Source organism: Propithecus coquereli, unplaced genomic scaffold (assembly GCF_000956105.1).
Source record: "Propithecus coquereli isolate 6110/MARCELLA unplaced genomic scaffold, Pcoq_1.0 Scaffold17, whole genome shotgun sequence".
Classification (NCBI taxonomy): Eukaryota; Metazoa; Chordata; class Mammalia; order Primates; family Indriidae; genus Propithecus; species Propithecus coquereli.
This window is the reverse complement of record NW_012141635.1, coordinates 4,182,495-4,204,663: the sequence shown is the minus strand read 5'-3', so window position 1 is coordinate 4,204,663 and position 22,169 is coordinate 4,182,495. Positions and strand designations below refer to the sequence as shown.

The 22,169-nt window shown below is 37.0% G+C and overlaps 1 protein-coding gene across 1 annotated transcript in view; it reads left to right on the top strand.

Annotated features, from left to right (window-relative positions):
* The window catches only part of OSBPL1A (oxysterol binding protein-like 1A), a 193,783-nt gene that overhangs the window by 67,247 nt on the left and 104,367 nt on the right, over nt 1-22,169 (top strand). The window contains exon 14 of the mRNA XM_012641750.1: nt 2,452-2,558. Coding sequence (XP_012497204.1) covers nt 2,452-2,558 — 107 coding nt within the window. The remainder of the gene's footprint in view (nt 1-2,451; nt 2,559-22,169) is intronic.

The following is a 22,169-nucleotide window of genomic DNA, read 5'->3' as shown; positions in this document are numbered from 1 at the left end:
ATGAAATATCTAAAATAGACAAAATTGGGGATGATAAGCATGTGATGGTATTTAATAAAAGAAATGTATCTGTGAATAATTACGCTTCCATCTTCCTATCATGTTTGCCATGAGAGTGGAAAATTACTAGATTACCCAGAAAATATGTGGAAGACAGAGGCCGTCTGTGTTTTCTTGTACTTCTCTTTGCAGTACACAGTCCGCAGTTCCGTGTGAGACATCTGTTGAGGTCCTATTTAAGTCGTATGGCACCAGCATATGGCACTCTCTTTTGCTATTTAGCAACTAAGTAGAGAATAAATCTTCACATCTATCAAAGATCCAAAATGGAAAATAAAGAATGTAAAGTCAAATTTATTTTAGAATGTAGTAGTTTTTAATTATTTGGGTTTATTAAGAATAGCTAACAGCAGGAAACTATATTCCATAAAATGAAAAATGTGATGAAATATCATTTGGTCTTCATGTCCTGATACAATGAAAGGTTGTTCATACCTTTCTTCATTCACTCTTTTTCCTTTTGTTGCTCCCTTTTGCCTTATGAGTTTTGAGAAATAATTTTTGCAAGAAAAGGGCTTTTCTTAGCTTAAATAAATCACATTAATGTAGAAAATTTGAAAAAAAGAATAAAGATTAATATTCATAATTTCATCACCTAGAAATAATGACTATAAATAATTTGGTATATGTTCCTGGTAGATTTGTTTTGATATCTTGGGTGATATTGAAAAACATGATCTTATGCTTTATTTTCGTCTCATACTATCACTCTATTTCCCATTTGAAAATTTTGCATCTTGATGGGACCCAGTGTTCTATGGCCTAATATTTGCAAATTGCTGGCATTTGGATTTACTTGATCGCTTTTGCTTATTGACCTTGTTTACCGTGTTTTAAGGACATTGTTTTAAGTCAAGATTATGTGAAATACAAAGGATGCTACAAATTTGTTCTTTGAGTTACTTTTTGATGTAAAGATTTCTTAAATGTTAAGATTTTTATTTGATGAAAGGGACGGATTTGATTTAATTTAACTGTAATTAACAAAGTCAGGAATTATTTCAGCAAAGTACATTTCTCTTGAATTAATCTGGACATGACATTTTATTTGTTTTTAAGTGATATTTGTGCATTTTGTAGCTTTCACTTGTCAATATTTTTAATTTGTAAGTGGGTTGAGATTTTCTTTGGGGGACTGGAGAAGACACTGGTATTATTGTTTGTTCTCAACTTAAACATATACCAAAAAGTACTGGACCTCCATAGGAACACATTTTTTTTTTTTTTTTTGAGACAGAGTCTCACTCTGTTGCTAGAGTGAGTGCCGTGGCGTCAGCCTAGCTCACAGCAACCTCAAACTCCTGGGCTCAAGTGATCCTACTGCCCCAGCCTCCCGAGTAGCTGGGACTACAGGCATGCGCCACCATGCCTGGCTAATTTTTTCTATATATTTTTAGTTGGCCGATTAATTTCTTTCTAATTTTAGTAGAGGCGGGATCTCGCTTTTGCTCAGGCTGGTTTCGAACTCCTGAGCTCAAACAATCTGCCCGCCTTGGGCTCCCAGAGAGCTAGGATTATAGGCGTGAGCCACCACGCCCGGCCAGGAACACATTTTTAAGAGTAAAAAACGTTACGCCAAATGTTTGTCCAAATACGAACTAAAGGAAGTTGAGTTGATGCTGCCTTCAGATTCGTTATCCACAATGTCAGCTACAGAATTACTTTTGTCTCTTTTTAGCATTTTGCCTTTTAATAAAATTATTATTATTTATTTATTTGTTTCGAGACGGAGTTTCACTCTGTCACCTGGGCTAGGCTAGCGTGCTGCGGCATTAGCCTAGCTCATAGCAACTTCCAATTCCTGGGCTCAGGTGATCCTCCTGCCTCAGCCTTCCCAGTAGATATAGGCACACACCATGAAGCCTGGCTAATTTTTCTATTTTTAGTAGAGATGGTGTCTCACTCTTGCTCAGGTTGGTCTCGAACTCCTGACCTCAAGCGATCCTCCCCACCTCAGCCTCCCAGAGTGCTAGGATTACAGGTGTGAGCCACCTCTCCTGGCCTAAATAAAATTATTTATCCAGAATAGAATATTATGAAAGGAAATGTTAATGTCTTATAAGTAGTGCTGTCCATCCTTCTCGTCAGCTACTTTTCTTAAATGTTACATTATTATTTAAGTCCTATAAACTTTCTTTTAGATCTTGGCTCTTCTCCTTGTAGGATATAGGCAATTCTAGGAAAAGGCTTCATCCTTTCTTTTTCCATACTAATTTATGTGCCCTGAACACACAGCTGGTGCTTAATAATGACGCCCAAGACACACTATATGTTGCTTAAGGCAGCTAGAAGGAAACATGAGGTTAGTAGATACAAAAATACTTCTGTGGTCTTAGTTTACTTTAAGATTACTTAAAATCCCACTCATTGTTTTTATTTTTTTATTTGTAGAAATGCTTCCATCATTTCTTCAGAAAGTCGAAGTAGTGTCTGAAGCTTCTAGAGAAACTTGTACAGCTTTGAGTGATTGTCTTAATCTCTTCACTAAACAAGAAGGGGTAGGTAGTTTGGAATTGAATTTTTAAAATAATTGTTTGGGTGTCATGTGCTTGATCATCCATTAAGTCATTGCTCGCAAATTGTTCAAAAGTAGAAAAATATAATAACAAAAGAAATGAAAGCTTTAATTTTCCACCAAATTTTATAACTAACTTAATTAAGCAGAATGATTCTGAAATAACTTGTGTTCATATCTTCAGAATTTATTGATGTAGCTGTATTTAACAAATATATTTAAAGTTGATCTACTCAGGGTTGTTGGGATATTTCAATAAGAGGGATGTGAAAATATTTTAGAAGCAGAAGGCCTTTATAAGAAAAATACATAATATTTCTAGACAATAGAGTGCTATTATACTTACCTATGTAAACTGAGCTCAGTGGATTAGTTTTTGTGCTCTTTTCTCCTTTCTTCCCCTTCAACAATTTGCCATTTGCTTTTCCAAATATGAGTAAGAGCAGTATGCTCACCCATTAATAATTCTTTTTCTAAGGACTGAAAAGTTGTAAAGACTTTTGGATGATCATATTGTGGTTGCCTGATTTTTCTTGTTTTATGTTTTTCTTTTTTCCCATTTTCATGATTTTAATGTAAGCCAAGTGCCAATAGGCTTTCTTTTCCATTTTGTTAATTTCTACATGTATGTTTAATCTTCAGCTTTTTAGATTAAGATACCAAATTTCTTGTTACAATTTATTTGTACCTTTGGTTAGAGATTAGGTTTTGGTAAAACAAGATAGATGAAAATGGTTTTATATGTGTTTCTCTAATATGTAAAGATCTAAAATTTTATTTTCCCATGATTAGAATGTAAGCATTGTGAATTTTATATACAGTGTTTTAAATGCTATGTTTACTATATGTACCACAAATTCTATATATTAATTTACTTGAAGAATAAGAAAACATGGAAATAATATTGTGAATTAATTTAAAGCAAACTTATAGAAAGTCAACAGAATTCTATTAACTATCACAGGAAAACATAATTGTTCATTAAACACTTTAAATGGTTGATTCTTCTAATACTTTTTGAAGATATCCCTTTTCAGCATTTCTATTTTTGGTGGCTTGCAGATTTCATATGCTAGTTTATTTAAATGAGGAATGATTTAGTGTTCTAAATAAATCTGAATAGAATGGTTGCATTGCAGAACATCTTTGTAATTAACAGTGATGTCATGGGATTCATGTAGCATTTGTTTTAGTACATTGTAAAATCAAATTTCACTCAGATCTTTTATGTGGTACCTGATGGGTATATTGATAGCTTTTTTTGTTCTAGAGATGTAAGGATGAACACTAGATTAAAAGTGATGTGTTATGTTGATGTTATGTTTAATTTCTGGAGAAGTCAGTCAACCTGTTGTAATTTTTAAACTATCTGCTTAAAAAAAATAGCCTAAACCTTTCTCTTTGTGCAAATGTAAATGTGCAAGAATATTTGTCTAAAGTTTAGACTAACTAACCTCTTTTAGCCTTGCAAATTTGTCATGAGGACTAAATGAGCTAATGTAAGCAAAATGTTTAGCATAGTGCCTGACATGTAGTAAGCCCTCTGAATAAAAGTCAACAGTTACTATGGTAGGATCTTATATAATTAACACTTGTAATCCCTCTTCTCAGGTGGAATCTTGGAGCTTTTGTGTCTTTAACATTGGATTTATCTTGTTTTAGGGGAAGTTAGTATTGTCTAAAGAAAATTTATTTGACTACTCTTTTGGAAGGATTTTGTTGTGTTTCCATCCTTATTTAAATGACGATGAGCTACTTCTCTGAACTTTGATGGCTTCATCTTTCAAATAAGGGAGACTCTATAGAAAGTTGTTACAAGTATTATTCTGAAAGTCTGATGGACCTGTTTTAAACCTTTCTCTAACCAACTGTGGGACAAGTTTCTGTAAAATGAAAATATATAAACACCTCAGAGTTGGGTGTGGGGAATCAGCTATATGTAGATGAATAATATGTATATGGAGTGTATTAGCATACTGCATGGAACACAGTATTCATTTAGTAACTGGCATTTAATGTTCAGACTTTTAGAGTATCTTTAAGATACCTTTTCAGTAATTTGGTGAAGTATCAAGTCTGTGAGAGCCTTAGTGGAATCCATGAATTTCCTTCTTAGAAATGAGATTGCAGATAGTAACAAGGCCCCAAAATTTTTGAAAGATAAGTGGCACCCTTAAAGTTTGTCTTTCAAATGCTCAAGAATTACAACATAGGAATTAATAGCTTAATTGGGGTCAGAGTGACATAATTATACCTTATCTGGCATTATTTCTCTTATCTGGAAGTTTTATTAAAAGAGCAGTCACAATAAGCTTTGAACTCACTTAGACCTTGGTCTAACTCCTGGCTCTGCTATTTAATCTCTCTTTGACTGTTTTTATTCTAATCTTTTTTGATGGCAGTTATTCCAAACGTTACATGTTTAGTTCTTAACCTAAAGTTTTTAAACTTAATTTTATGTTGTCTAGGTGTCTCAGGATTGTACTTTCGCATGTTAAGAATTACTCTGTGCCTTAATACAGAGATGCCCTCAAGAGATAATGTTTATATGACCATGTATTTTTCTAGTAAATGGCCTGGTTCTGCTAATGCTTTTTGAATTCTTGTTTACTCCTTGTAGATTTTTAAAAATTACAGCCAGGCATGGTGACGCACACCTGTAATCCTAGCACTTTGGGAGGCCAAAGTGGGAGGATTGCTTGAGCCCAGAAGTTCAAGGCTATAGTGCACTGTGATTGCACCACTGCATTCCAGCCTAGGCAACAGAGCAAGACCCTGGCGGGAAAAAAAATTACCATGCTTGATTTTTAGATCAACTGAGTGCCTGCCTCTAGCAGTGGAATACTGATCCCTTCTGATTTACTCTTTCTAATCTCTTGTTTGTTAAAAAGAAAATCACAAAACCAAACTCAGTAAAATGTCCACAGTAAGAATGAACTGGCTCTGTATGAGAAACTTGAGAGCGGAGAGGGGAGGATTTACATTGAGTGCCAGCCTTTGTTCCTGGATTTTGTGGCTTCTGTTTCTGTGGTATCTGGGTGTTTTTTGCTTGATGGAGATACACTGATCTGACCTACATAATCAAGGTTTTCATATGATCTGTAAACAAATGAGGCATTTATCATAGGCAGATTTTATTTGTAAATCTGCTTGCATTGTTGAAAAAATCTCAATGTATAAAATGGGCTGTAAATTTTGTGGTTGATCTACTAAAGAGAAACCTACAAGATGCTTTGAGGGTGGTGTAGTTGGAAATATAACAGAATATTAGTGCTGTGTCTTTTCTTACTCTTGATTGAGAGTTCCATTCAAAAGGTTAGCAACTGGTTTCCTGAATTATTTTTGTTTCTGTAGTTTTTCTCACCAGAGAGTGATCTCAGAAGTGGTTAAAATATCACATAGAAGCCAGCATTGGTGCCCTCCTTGGTCTGTGTATCATCGAGCTCCCTTGATGTTAGTCAAACCAGTTTTTCCAAATTAGGAACTTGCCTATTTAAAGTTAGTGTAATTTCACTTATAAAATATTTTATCCTTTCATGTTAAATCTCCTGACCACTGAAGAGCCATGACCCAGCTGTATGATTGGAATGATAGTGGTACTAGTTTTGTGGGGTAATGGAAAGATTCGGACTCCACATTGGAATCGTCTGAAAGGTTAGAATTCTGTACTGCTTCTCTGGACCAGATGCTGATACTTTGAAGAGAAATCTTATGTGTTCGTGTGTGGACTTATAACTCTACAAAGTCATGGTCTCTTATAGTCATTTAGCTTCCTGTGCTATCCAGCAGTCCTTTAGTCATTTTGTGATCTCATCTCTTTCTTTTCCTAATGTTTACAATAGCTCTTTTGGGCCTTCAGCCCTCTCTGACTCTCTCATCTGTGTAGTTTCCTCATCTCTTTCTACTCTAAGCAAAATTCTTTGTTAAACATAATGTAGTCATTGTCTATGCCTCAACTCCATACCACTCCTTCACTCCAATTTTTATCTGCATCTGCTCCCATCCTTTCTTCTTTCCTTTTGCTGCAGGCATCTGTCTCCTTCCATCCTGCTTCTCTGGGGACCTCGCTTCAGAAAATAGCTCCTCTCTTTGGAATTCTCTACTCCCTTATTTATAGCTTTTATCTATCTCCCTGTATCCTTCTCCAATTCTATTCTTGAAAATGTGATATTTTCTGTTTCTACTTATTCATTCCCCAACTAGTCCACTGAAACTATTCTTGCCAATATGTCCTTATTGCTAAATCAGAGGACATTTTAAAATTGTCTTGCTTGTCCTTTGAAGGACATGGCATTTGACAATTTCCTGTTTTTTGGAATTCTCTGTGGCCTCCACAGTGCCTCCCTCTTCTGGCTTCTCCTTTTATAGCAGCTGATTCTCAATCACCTTCTAAAGCATCTTCTGCCTGTGCCTTAAATATTAGTATTCCCTAGGTTTCTGTGGGTGGCCTTCTCACTCTCAGCATTCTCCCTGAGTGATCTCACCTACTCCTTTAACTAGAATTCCATGGTGACTCAGATATCTCCACCTTAGACCTCTCCTGAGCTATGAACCAGTATATCCAACTATCTTTGAACATTTATGTATGGTTACCTCAGAAGCATTTCAAAAACAACGAGTCTTAAACTGAGTTATCCATTCAACTCATAGAATTGCCATTCAGTAACACATAGAATTTAACTCACAGAATTGCCATTCAATAACTCAAGCCAGGATCATGGGAGCTGGTCTTGGATTCATCCTTCTTCTTCACCCCTACCATTAATCAAGTCCTGTCAATTTGCCTTTTTATATCTTGGTTGCCTATCTTCCTTTACTTCCTCTCCCCCAACCCTGACATGCAAGTTCCCCATTGCTACTCTGGTATAATAAAGTCAGCGGGATCGCTCTGTTGGATGACCACCGCCATTTCCTAATCCCAGTCTCCACCCTTCAAAACTAGGTTAGGTGCCCCTCCTATGCAGTGAATTCCTTGCTATCATAGCACTTACCACATTGTATCATTATATGTTACAAACTGGTGCTCCTTAAGCCAGCAGCTAGTATCTTAGTTATTTTTGTGGCATAGAACTTGGCATGTATTAGATGGTTAATAAATATCTGAATGTATGAATAATGAATGCACAAAGGAAAAATACATGCTTTTGGATCAGACCAACTGTATTTTTTTACACTCTGCTACCTCAACCTTGACCAAAGTAATATGTTTAAGAATTCCATTTCCAAATCTGAAATTGAGACTATATATGAGTTATTTTATGTTAAGTGCCTCAGTACGGTACCTGGCACATTTTAGGTGCTCTGTAAATTGCCTTCTAAAACAAAGTAGCTTTTGTTGTTCATTGATTGGCTACCTAGTGCTACTTTTATAAACTGAATTCATTCTCTAATTTTCAAGGCCTAGGGAGAAGGATTCTGTAGCAGGGGCTCCTCCTTAAGTGCCAAATGTCACTTTTCCAAATACAATCATACTGAGTTTTTTATTTATAGTGAAAAAAGAAAGAAATAAACTGACTTTTCAAAGATACTATGAAACCCCACTTGACATCAATTCCCAGTTTTCCAGGTATGGCCTTTTATGGTCTTGTACACATTCGATGCCTGTGGTGCAATTAGAGCTACCACCTATTGCAGTAGAACTTAAAGCACCCTAAGCTCTTTTGTTAAAGAAATATTTAATTTCGTTCTCTGTTACTCTGGCTCACTTAAGTATGAGGATAGATCTATACACATTAGAAAGGTTTGAAACTTACACTGGAACAAAAAGTTACGTGTGTTTTTATTTTCCACTAGAGCGTGTAGTTAACTGGAAATTTCATTAACCTGAACATCCACTTTTAAGTGTGGTACTTAGGTGGTGGGTTTTCTTGTCCTTTGATCCTTTGTCTGCCCTTCAAGCCTGGCTAGAATAAGAAATCATCTATTTCACATAAGTAGATTTCATGGTAGTAGGATTAATGCTGTTGTTTTCCTCATTGCTAAAATCGTGCCCCAACTAGCGTATAAACAATAAACATGTCGAGTCTGTGTGTCAGTCTTCGTGGTGGAACCGTTAACATAAGCTCTCCGGGATACACCTGATTGTCAGGCAAGCTGGGGAAGAAGGGATTCCTTTGCTTCACCGAGTTTCCCGAGGGGCTGGCTGGCCACTTGGAAGTCGGCAGGGCCGGCGTCTCGGCGAGAGCTGGAGCACACAAACCGCTCTAGGACCTTGCAGGAGCCTGGGCGCCGCGCTCAGCGGAGCACTCGGAGCAGTTTCCTTACTTCCCTTCTCCGAGGGGCCGTGCGTGGGCCCCCTGGCCGGTCCCTACCTGCGCCTCCGCCAGCCGGGGACGCTGGGGACGCTGGGGGGAGGGGCGGAGGGCCCAGGACGAGGACAGAGGAGGGAGCCGCCTGCTACAGGCCACGCCGCGCGCCCGCCGCTCGCTCGCGCTCTCCCCGGAGCCCTGGAGGGCGGGTCTGCGGCCGGGTGGCGCGGTGCGGGAGTCCTGGGCCGCGGGCGGACAGCGCCTCTGCCCGACCTCGCTGTGGGAGGCGGGCGCTGCTGTCCGGCTGGAGCCAGGGGCGGGTCGCGCGAAGGTGACTTAGGGAAACCTTGCGGGCCGCCCTGGGTCGCGCCTCCCGAATCGGCTTGGCTGGCGGGGAGGAGGAGGAGGAGGAGGAGGAAGAGGCCGAGCGCATTTCAGCCGGAGCTTGCCGCGGAGCGCTGGGTGGAGCGTGCCGGCCGGGGCCACGGATCCGGCCCAGGTGGGTGGGTGTGTGTGCCTGTTCTGTGGCTTTGTGGGGCAGCCCGCGGCGACGGAGGAGGACCCTGGGGGAGGAAGTGGGGAGGGCAGCCAGACGTGATCGAGGGATGTGAGTAGATGCAAGAATAGTTGGACGTGTGTGCGGAGCGAAGTGCAGCCGAGGGTGCGTGGGGAGGGGTGAACCAAGCGGGGGGACCCTGCTCTCTCCCTGGTGTGGGTCTTCCTGCCGGGTGTGTTTGCCTTGGGGTTCCTACAGGAAGAGCCCCTGGGGGAAAAGCCTGCTGACCTTTTTTCGCTTGAATCTTAGTATTAGGTCAAGTGGGGCTGGAGTGGGAGGAGTAAGACGGTGAAAGACATTGTTGTCCTAAATAACCTTTCAAGTTAGTGATTTTTCGCATGTCTCTGCTCTGGCTGACATTGAAATGAACTTTGCACTGTTCAGAGGCTGCTAAAATTCCGAGAATTTGAGGGGAGATGCATGAGTGCATGGAGGAGAGAAAGGGAAATTGTATTTGTGTTGGGGAATGGGGAGGTGGCTTTTAACTTTAATGTTTTGATTAAAGATTTTTGATTACTCATAGGCTTTCTTTGTAGACCTAAACCGGTGGGGAATCACGTTCCCTCTCGTTCAGGATATGTGGCTGGTTGTTTTGTGTTTGCTGTTGTGCCAGATTTTTCTGGGTATGGAGGGAGGGTAGTAAGGAGAGGAAGATGCCAGGGAGGAGCTTGGTACAGCTTTTCTGAGTTATTAAAGCAATTAAAAGTTTGTTCATTTTAATAAGGTTTAAAGACAGAATTAAGATGTTTTATTTTGAAGGCATAGCATTGCTTAATAGGAATCTTTCAAAAGAGAAAAATGCTTGAAATGTGTGTTGGTGGAATAATGCGTAGGCTGGAATATGGGTGTCTAAATGTAAACTCTTTTCAGTTTGAGGACACACCAAAGTTAATCTCTCGTCCAAATGATGTTTGATTTTTAGCTCCGATGCTGAAGACTTTGGCAAGGAAGTTCAATTTCTATTTAGTGTAATAGATATTTAATCTGAACATGAAGGCAGAGAGCTATTTCAGCCTCTGTCCCAGTACTACTTTTGTTAGACTGGAGTTTTAAAGGGATTTGTATCAGTCTGAATGTATTAATAGTTGCTGGACTGTAGTCTCCCCTCTTTAGAAACCCTGCAAAGGTTACTATTAGGAGATTTTTTTAGGGTGAAAGTGACCCACATAATCTCTTTACCCTCAGTTGTACACCCTACAGAATGGAGGAAAAGAAATTATTAGATTTTCCATGTTAAAAGAAGATGTATTTACTAATATTCAAGGTAGTTTATAAATACAGTCCATTTTAAATCTTGTCTATAAAATAATTGATAAAATATGCAACATCTAAATCTAAGGTCTGTGTACAGTTTATAACATCATTTACATTCTTCTTAAGAGGCTTGATAAATTTATTACTGTTTCTGGCATTCAAATATATGACTGTTTATCAGCTCTCTGAGGATTATGAGAAAAAATTAAGCCCTTTAAAAGGCAGAAATTTAGAGTTGTTACTTGGTCCACATTCAGCATGTATTCCTGAATTTTTAGCTTATTTTATGTATAATCCAGAGATACACTGTTAACAAATTAATTTTGGAAGCAGCTAGGACATAAGTTATAAATAAAATGAAGTTTATGCAAACTGAAGCTGGATTTCATTTTGATAACTTTTTGGGAAATTTTTGAACAAAAATACATAGATTTTAATTAGCATGGTGTGTGTGTGTGTGTGTGTGAGAGAGAGAGAGAGAGAGAGAGAGAGAAAGAGAGAGAAGGGGGAGGGGAGAGAGAGTCAGTGTTAGACTTAATTATGCTCGATATGAGCCGAGATCTATCCTGATGAATTTTTGTATGTCACAATGGTACCAAGATTATAATTTACATGCAATTGTGTTTATCTTATTCCCTACCATATTCCCAATATAGAATGCAGGTCTATCCTGATGAATTTTGAATGAATTATCTAGGCATAATTTTCCTTTCATTTTAACTTCAGGGAGTTAAGGGTGTAACTCCTACATATTTTTATAATGGTCCATTGTGGATTTGATATCTATTACTTTCTGTGAATTTTTTTGCTTGACTAATTCAGTAAGTATTTACAGAATGTTTCCTTTGTAAGAGATTGTTAAACCAGTGTGTCTTAATAAAACTTGAGTTTACTACTGGAGCCAGATGACTAAATAGATTCTTACAGAAGGTATAGTATACCCAGAAGCAACAGACAGAGGTGAATTCTAGCAAATTGTTCATTAAGACTGGAAGAATAAAGAGAAAGCCCGATTTAAATGAACAGAAGCAGGTCTTTTTGAAGGACTTTGTAAAGTGTGCTTAAAGAGTTTGAAACTTATCTTGGGCAGTTAGAATCACTGAAAGATTTTAATCAGATTTGTTCCTTATGAGAAGGATTAGAGGAGCACAGGCCTGAAAGCAGGACGATCAGGTGCAGGAATTCACGAGAGAGATAATCAGGGCCTGAACCAAGTTAGTGACTGTGGAAAAGAAAAGGAAGATACAGAGCAGAGAGGTAACTTCAAAAATAAATGACATAAATAGAGCTGATAGTAGATGGAATGTGGGGAATGAAGGAGAAGGTGGAGTCATAGATGACTCCCAGGTTTATGGCATAAGTTACTAGGTAGGTGACCAAGGTAGGGAATAAAAGGAGTGTGGGAAGATGAGTTGCCTTTGGGACATGTTGACAAGTAAGGTTGTCCTTACTTGTCCAATAAAAATTTGAGAATCATTAGTATTGGGAGTCACCTAAATAAGCATGGAAATTGAGGTTGGAGGAGTGAATAATATCACCTGGGAAAAGTTTAGTTTGAAAAATTAGAAATCAAAGGATTGAGTATTGACATTTAAAAGACAAGTGGAAGAAGGGGAGCCAGTAGAGATTATTGAGAAAAAGCCACTAGGGAGGCAGGAGAAACTACAGAACAGAGGAGGTCAAGGGAGACAAGTGTTCCCGGAAGTAAGGTAAGAACCAAAGTGTATGTCCATTGGATTTGGTAGCCAGGCGGTCATTGGAGTCTTCAATGAAAGAGGATTTAGAAGCATGACGTGGGAGGAAGGCAGATTGCAGTGAGCAGAGGAGTAAATGTGAGGGAAGTGAGGATGCAAAAATAATGAAGATAGACTTTGATTCAGTCTCTGTAGACAACTGTAACTGAATAATTACAATGTTATTTTCTCCAATCCTTATACCTTTTATTTCTTTTTCTTGTTCTTAAATACTGACTAGGACCTTCTTGGCAATGTCAAGTAGAAGCTGGGATGATGGGAAGTCATGTTCATCCCAGATTTTAAAAAAAAAGTATGCTTCTCACTTCTAATGATTCACTGTTAAGAATGGCATTTAACAAATACCATTTACCAGATTTCGTTCTTATGTTGTTGAATTTTTTTTCATCATGAAAGGGTGTTGAATTTTATCAGATGTTCTTAATCTATTAAGAGGATCATATTTTTTTTTAATTTATTAAGCTGGGAAATTATATATTTAGACTTTTTCTAATGATAAGCTATCCTTGTGTACCTGGAATAAACCTAATTTGGTCATGATATATTATCCTTAACATTCTCCTTGATTTGGTTTCTTTTGAATTTTAGCATCTGTGTTTATGAGTGAGATTGGCTTGTAATTTCCTGTTCTGTCCTCATCAGGTCTTAGTATCATGGTTATACTGGCTTCATAAAATGACTCTGAAAGCAGTCCTTCTTTTGCTGTCCTCTGGAAGTTTTATAAAATTGAAATGATGTCTTCCTTGAAAAGTTAGAACTTTCTGATAAAACCATCTTTGTGAGTTTTTTTTTTTTAAATTACTAATTAGATACCTTTAATGGTTATAGGACTATTTTAGTTTTCTATTTCTTTTTGGGTCAGTTTTGACAAGTTATTTATTTCTAGGAATTTAGCCTTTCCATTTAAGTTTTGAAATTTATTGTTATAAATGTGATCATAATAGTCTTGTATTGTCTTTTTAACTTAAGTTGGATCTGTAAGCATGTATTCTCTTTCCTAATCTTTTTCCATTTTTTTCCCTATATTTATCTGGATATCTCTAAATAAATTTCTCTCTCTTCAAATGAATCTTAGTGTATGTTTTTCTCTCATTAATCTCATTAACGCTTTTTTGATTACTTTGCAAAGAACTGTCTTTAGCTTTGTTATCTATAACATTTTTTAAATTAATTTTTACAATTACCTGTATTTTTCGTTTATTTTCTTCCGCAAGATCTGTACATTTATTATCTTCTGTTCTTTGAAAGTGGATAATTTGTTCTAAATTTTTTCTTTTCCAGATTTTAAGTTGTGTATTTATTAGTTCTAATATTTTGTGATTTAGTAAATATACCACTGCTAGCTTTAGCCACTACTTTGATTATTTACGGACTCTAATAATCTATATTAGATTATTTTTTGTAGACTCCATCTTTCCAGCCTGAAGATGGCTAGTGTATGTAGTGTAGATCCTCTCCTAATATTAAAACACCTAGAAGTTACAGGAGATTTGGATGACTTCTAGTTTTTTCTCTTGCCCACCTCTTCCCTGTTTCCACTGCTTGGCACTTCTCTCTGTTTCTTTTCCCCACCTTGCCATTCTCTTCTTCCTCTTTCTCTTCTTCCTGCACCTTCACACACCATCCTTTCTATCACTTGATATTTTGAATGGCGGAAGAAGAAGGATCATCATTTCCTTGTTGCCTTCCCCCACTTCTTTTCTCTCTTCCTTATTTTCTATCCCCTATTCTTGGAGGATTTTTTCATCATCTGCTCAACATACATTCCTTCACCTAAGAACCTCGGCCCTGGCACCAAAGAGGAAACAGCCAGGTTAACCTGCATCTGGTGTTCTGGAGGGTTCACCATTATTTACCATGTGATCTTTGCTATTTCTGATACAGTCCAACTGAATACAGAGCCAGGGAGAGGATGGGAAGCCTGGGAAGAAGGCATGGCTGATAGAACACGAACCTGCTATTACCTGGAGTCCCCGGGCACAGGTTTCAGTAGCAGGAGCCTTTTCTTGCTCTTTGATTCCAAGGCTACATATTCCAAGGCCCACTTTCTTCCTGCATGACATGGTGTTGTTAACACAGACCCTTTCTGTCTGCTTCACAGGTTACTGTGAGACTCAAATGACATGAGGATAAACCTGTCAGTTTTATGTAAGATATGCTTTCTATGCTTTATTCTCAGGAAAATATCTTAAAAGGAATTCATACACAACTCAGGGACAGAAATGGAGCAAAAGTGGTTTGTGGCATGGTGTGTTGGATGAGAGAAATCCTGCTGGGCAGCAGTGGGTGGTGACAAGAATAACAAGAAGCACAGGAGTTGTGCCCAGTGGCTGGGAGAGATTCAGGGGAGATGTCTGTCCTCCGATGGGGGCGGCTCGCATAACCTCTCAGGCTGCAGACATGGACGCGTTGTTATGTCTGGTGGCTGGGTGCTATGCTTTAGTTACATCCGCTGATCTTTTACCTAGTTATCATTTGCTACATTCAGGACACTGGGCCTTTCTGAGCTTACTTGAGAAGTCAGCATTCACTTATCATAACGTTTCCATGAGGGAGATTTTTGTTGTTCTGGGTTCTGAACAGCTGAATTAGAAATGATGTTTTATGAGTATAATTCTTAGTGAAATCCCTTACCTGTGATAGAAATGTGTTAATTTTGAATATTTCATTTATTTATTTTTGATAATGTCATTTTGTGTTATAGATTAATTGTTTAAAATTCCAAAGTCATAGAATCAGTCTTAGATTGTTAGACTAAGCCATCTAGTCTGGTGGTTTTCAAAGTTTTTGTTGGTGGTGGAGACAGATGTGGATGCCAGTATATAAGACAGATGAATGTAAAAGCGGCCCTATCCACCACAGCACCTCCATAGAACACAGTTTGAAAATGATCAATCTGTTCTCTTATTTTACAGAGGAGACCTGGGCCAAGAGATAGGATCATTTACTTGGGTTATGTAGCTAGGAGGGGGTAAAACTTAGATCTAAGTCTAGGATTCTGCCTCCAAACTTAGTGCTGAAGGACAACTCAACCATATCATCCGTGGTTTGAATTAGGAAAATTCATACGTTAAGAGAAGACAGTCCACCTTTTTTCAAAGCTGGTGTGGCCATTCATATAAGCTAATTTCTGTATGACAAAAGGATACCAAATTTAGAAATAAGCATATGACCAAGAATATTGAAATGTCTTCAGATTTTGCACAGAATACCTGTGTTCCAGGTATTCAAGAAATTGCTATCCATCTTTTTTGTGAAAATTTTGCTTGGTAGAAGTTGTATTTGGGGAAGATACAGAATTTGCTTATTTCTCCAGATAGTCTAAATTTTATCCTGAGATTAAACTAGACTGTCAGAATCCTATAGCCTGGACTATACTGTATTCTCTAAATTTACAGAAAAATGGCCCTCACAGAGTTGAAGCTGAAGTTACAGCCTCAATTTCTAATATTTTTATTTCCCTATTTATAATCCTAGGTAAGAAATTAGAATTAATGGCAAAGAGGAGTTTGTTTTCCCTAAAGAACTGTTATATATTTTTTTTCCTTGTGGACAATTAAAAGGACATAATTGATTATATTTCTCTTTGTTTTGGCCATAAGAGAATTCAGAGCCAGATGTGTTTGGTCCACAGTATCTGTGTAGGCTTCATCACTTGTAGGCCCTATCCCTGCAGAAATTGCTCTGTGTTTTCATAGCCTCACAGTTTGGCAGTCACTGGATTACTGAATTCTCTTGTGAATTAGCTGAATGTGGTTCTGCCGCAGTGCATTCGTGTATGGTGATTATATTTTGGGATTTTTCTGCAAGTAGTATTAAGTAAATAGTTTTTAAAATGTTAGGAATATATTTTTACTTTATACTATGGTTTTATTTTATGTCAAGCATATATACATTTTGATATTAATTGACTTTGTTATAGATAATTTCAAGGACCCAAGTTAAAATATGTAGCAAATATTGCAATGAGAGCCTTTTTTTCATGTTAGTGTCAGTAATCCTAACTATATGTTTTAGTCCAATATTTGGAGAAAAAAATTTATTGTATTTTTGGTAAAATGTACATAAGATTTACCATCTTAGCTATTTTTAAGTGTATAGTTCAGTGGCAGACCTTACAAGACTGTGTGGGGAGGACTGTATGAGACAATATACCAAGTATTTAGCATAACGCCCGACACAGAGTAAATGTATATACAGGGAAAACTTGGGAAGCACTGCTTTAAGATATTTAAAATGTTTTCTTAAGATGGAGTTATAACCTACTCAGTTGGGATTCCAGCATATTTTAATTTTTCCCCCTGTTAGAGAATCATGAAAACACTTGTCAAAATAGAATAAAACATCAAAATTCTATTAAATCAAAGTTATTATCTTTCTTGGCTTAACAGTAATCACCGTTTGTAGAAAGCTGTTGTCAGAGACAGAGCTGAAGGTGTTTAAAAAGTCTAGTTGGAAATCATGGAATGGCTGTACAGTGGAATAGTCCTCGGCAGTGAAAAGGAAAGAACTACTTATATTTGCAACAACTTGGATGAATCTGAAGAATGTTATACTCAGTGAAATTAGCCAGACACAAAAGAGTACATCCTACATGTTTCCATTTATTTGAAGTTCAAATACAGACAAGCCTAATCCATGCTTATAGAACTCAGAGCAATAGCTGCCTTGGCTGGGGTTGGAGAGGAGGAGGACGGGGGTCACTGAAGAGGCACAGGAGAATTTGGGGCAAAGGGGTAATGGAAATGTTCTGTATCTTGATTGTGGTGCCAGTTTACACGGGGTATATAATGGCAAAACTGTATTGAACTATGCACTTAAAATAGATGTATTATATATAATCCAAATACAGTTCAGTTAAAAAATTAAAGTTGCTGTGGTATAACTTCTGTTAAATATAACTTTTTCTACTTATCTTCATCAGAAATAGCAATGACTTCTGTGAAAGTAAGATTTGTTTAGATTATGATTAAACTTTTCTTTTAAAAATGTTTAGCTCTCTAAAAAAATTTATTTCAAGGATGTATAAAATATACAAATCTGTGGTGAGTGATTATATAAGAGCAAGCTATTTTTAGGTAGCAGCTTTGCAACTGTGATGAGACAGGAGTGTGCTTAACAAATTCTCAGATTGGGCTTCTGTACTAGACGTCTGAGAAAGGTGTTCTGTACTGTTTGAGCATCTTGCAAACATCATTTTGCATATAATGTATTGCAAAATCTGATGCAAAAATTTGATAATGCAGACACCAGTTCCTAAATAGATATATTTTAAAATATTTTGCTAATTATAAAATTATAAGGTATATATGGAAGATACACAAAAGTATGCAGAAAGCTATTTTGGAGCTTATAGAGAAGAATATAAAAACCAGAAGCCACTGACAAGATTTTGGTGTGTCTTGGTTGTTCATATGGGTATGCAGACACAAATACAGTGTACATTGCTGTTGAATATCCTCCACTGTTTTCAGTAATATCAGAGTGAGTATTTTTTTGTTGTAATACCTATTCTTTTAAGACTGCATAAGAAATGTGTTATTGTTTTAGCTCTCACTGTCAGTATATGAGCAGTGTTTTACTATGCCCTTCCTCCTGCTAAATGCTATTGTTTTTAACAGCTTTATTGAGGTATAATTGATGTACAATAAATGTAGTTTTTTTTTTTCTTTTTTTTTTTTGAGACAGAGTCTCACTCTTTTGACCGGGCTAGAGTGAGTGCCGTGGCATCAGCCTAGCTCACAGCAACCTCAAACTCCTGGGTTCAAGTGATCTTTCTGCCTCAGCCTCCCAAGTAGCTGGGATTACAGGCATGCGCCACCATGCCCGGCTAATTTTTTCTATATATTTTTAGCTGTCTGATTAATTTCTTTTATTTTTAGTAGAGACGGGATCTCGCTCTTGCTCAGGCTGGTTTCAAACTCCTGAGCTCAAACAATCCGCCCGCCTCGGCCTCCCAGACTGCTAGGATTACAGGCGTGAGCCACCGCGCCTGGCCATAAATGTAGTTTTTAATGAGTTTTGACATATGCATACGCTGGTGAAGCCATCACCACGGTCAAGATAAGGAATGCTTCTATTTCTTCCAAAACTTTCTTCCTGTCTCTTTGTAATATTTCCTGTTCTTTCTCCCACCCCTGTCCACATGCAACTATTGATCAGCTTTCTATCACTAGAGATTAGTAGGAATTTTCTAGAATTTTATACAAGTGGAATCATATCATATATGTACTTTTTTTTAAGGGGGAGGAGTCTGGCTTCTTTAACTCAGCATAATTATCTTGAGATTTGTCCATGTAGCCTGTGTCTATAGTTCATTCCTTTATATTGCTGAGTAGTATTCCATTTTATAGCTGTGCTACAATTTGTTTACCTGTTGGACATTTAGTTTGTTCCCAGTTTTTGGATGTTACATACAAAGCTGTGAATATTTGTATACAAATATGGAATGGCTGTACAGTGGAATAGTATTTGTGTGGGCATAGTCTTCTATTTCTCTTACATAAATACCTAGTAGTAGAATGGCCAGGTCATATGATAAGTGCATGTTTGTGTGTGTGTGTGTGTGTGTGTGTGTGTGTGTGTGTGTTGGGTTTTTTTTTTTTTTTTGAGTTTTTAAAAGAACTTTTTAAAAACTTAAGGCAGAATTCACATAACATAACATTAAGTCTTTTGAGTATTCTATTCAGTGGTATTTAGTATGTTCATCATAGATAGCCATCACATCTACTTCCCAAAACATTTTCATCACTCCAAAGGGAACCCTGTACCCATTAACAGCCACTCCCCCCACCACCCTGTTCCCAGTCCCTGAAAACCACTAATCTGCTTTCCGTCTCTGTGGATCCACCTATTTTGGGCATTTCATACTAATCTATTCACATAATATGTGAGCTTTTGTGTCTGGCTTTTTCATTTAGCATAATGTTTTTGAGGTTCATGAGCATAGTATCATTTATCAGTACTTTGTTCCTTCCTTTGGCTGAGTAGTCTGTTGTATGTATACCACAGTTTGTTTATCCATTCATTCATTTATGAACATTTGGATTGTTTCCACCTTTTGACTATTGCAAATAGTGCTGCTATGAATGTTTTCTTTTTTGCAAATATTTGAACATTTGTTTTCAATTATTTTTGTTATATACCCGAGAATAAAATTTCTAGGTCATGTGGTAATTCTATGTTTAACATTTTGAAGAACCACCGAACTGTTTTCCATAGTGGCTGCAACATTTTGCATCCCCGTCAATATACAAAGTTTCTGATTTCTCCACATCCTTGCAAACAATTATTTTCCTTTTTTAGAAAAAAATTACAGCCATTCTAGTGGCTGTGAAGTGATATATCATCGTGGTTGTGATTTACATTCACCTGATGACTAAAGATGTTGAACATCTTTTCATGTGCTTGTTGGCTATTTGTATATCTTTTGGGAAAAATGTCTATTAAAGTCTTCACTGTTTTTTTAATTGGATTGTTTGTCTTCTCATTGTTGAGTTGTAAGAGTTCTTTATATAATTGTATATATATTCTAGATACTGACTTACCGGATACATATTTTCTCCCATTCCATAGAATGTCTTTCTACTTTGTTGATAATGTTCTTTGATGCACCAAAGTTTTATATTTTTGTTGCTTGTGCAACAAATAAACTGAAATTCTTCTGAATCAGTTTTTATCCAGGAGTCACATCAGAATAGTCCATAGGTGCTTTATAAAAACATTACATGTATTAGTGTTAGTATTAGCGTTTAACAAACAAAAAACCCCAAACAAAATAACATTTTCTTAAATTAGAAATTTATATTTCTTTCACCTTAAGGAAGACAGGAGGTGGGCAGTCTGGGCCTGGTATGGCAGTTCCAGGTGTTATGGGCTGTTCTAGTATCAAATTCTAGTCATCAGGAAGGAGGAAAGGGCAGAAAAAGGAGTGTGCCCTTCCCTTTAAGTGGATTTGGCAAATTCTGCACAATACTTCCATTTTTCTTGGCCAGAACTTAGCCATATGGGCACAGCTGCCAGAGAGACTGAGAAATATGGTCTTTTAGCTGGAGGGCAATGTAGCCAGATAAAAAATTAGGGCTCTTACTAAAGAAAAAGGGGAGAGCAGGTATTGGGAGAAATTAGCAGTCTCTTGTCACAATGTTTGGGCCTTGTTCATTTTTGGAAGTCCTGATTAAGTGGGTCTGTGCTAGAGTAGGACCTTCTAATTTAAGAAAAGGTCAGGGGGAACCCCACAAAACAAACCCTGTAGCTGATCCTGATAGCCTATTCATGATTGGGAACCTCAGCTCCAAGTTTTGAACATGACTGGTCCATCAGTGCTTGGAATGAGTAAACCATTCTTCTGGAGGGCATGGATTCTAATCTACCTAATTATTTTGTCATTTTACAGTGATGTGATCCCAACAGGGGATCTAAGGGATGGTTTCAACAAATGTTTGCCTAGTTGCCAGGTAACTCCCACCTGCCTCCCCCCACAATCTATCTGATCTGCCATTCTAGTAACTCTTATACAGATAGGAAGCTGGTGGGACTCTGCTTTTAAGATTCAGGATTGTGTATTTCCATCACTATTTCATTGGGCTGTATAGTTATTGGCAATACCTTGGGTTGAAAAGCTTGTGGGATTTGGTGTTAAAAGATCCTGGTGACCTTTGGTAACTTAAGTTTTTTGATCTTCTGTTTATACATATAAACATACATTTCTCATAGGGCTGATAGGATTTAATGAACTAACAGTATGTAAAAGTGCTTTCTTAAACTGCAAAATGCTATGTGTATACCTTAGCAGTAGTAGATGTAGAAATAGTACCATGTCAGCAGAACCAGGTTTTACACAAATGCTAGTAAAATTAAATCATTTTTTTTTCTTGATAAACTCATACTGAAGTTAAGAATAATGAGATTTTTGGAGACATTTTTGCTAAAGGCCCTGCACTTAAATTATATCTTTCTTGGTAAATTTTGAAATACTGAATAATACTTGTTAAAGAGATCTTATCAAGAAAATCTGTCTTGCATTGCTTCATTCCATCCTCTACCTCTCCTATTACTATATACTTTAATATTCATCAGTTCCACTTGGGAGAATGGAGACAGAGGATCGCTTGAGCTCAAGAGTTTGAAACCAGCCTGGGTGACATAGACTGTGTCTCTTAACAAAACAAAAAAAAAACCCTAAAATTAATAATAAAGATATTTTTTCAGCACTTACCTTTGAGCACATTCCGGGCACTAGGAATACAATCATCAACAAATATTTAGTGGAAAGTTAAGAAGATGCGATCTAAAAAGTAGACTTTTACAAATTACAGGATTTTTATTGACTAGGCTGATTTATAGAATGTTACCATTTTTATATAGCCAACACTGATTTATTACATTGAAATATGTTTGCTACCATTATGTGGCAATTTAACATTCTGTTCTTTAATTTACATGATACATAAAAACCTTTTGAATTTTTTAATACATTGTATGGTAATCTGAAATAATTTGGAAATTATACATTAAAGTGCATAGTTCTTTTAGGAATATAATCCTATAAGTACTACTTCTGAATTATAAAATATACATAGTGATAGATATTTTAAATTATGAAAGAAGTTCCTTATATGAGAATTATAATCAGCATCAGGTGGTTTAACTTTACAATTGAAGAGCAAATTATTATGAGACTTATACCAAATTATTTTAAATGCCAGAACCATTAACAAAGCAGTGCAGTAAATGTGTGTTGAATCCACTATTGGTAGCATACTGTAATAGTGAACACTACT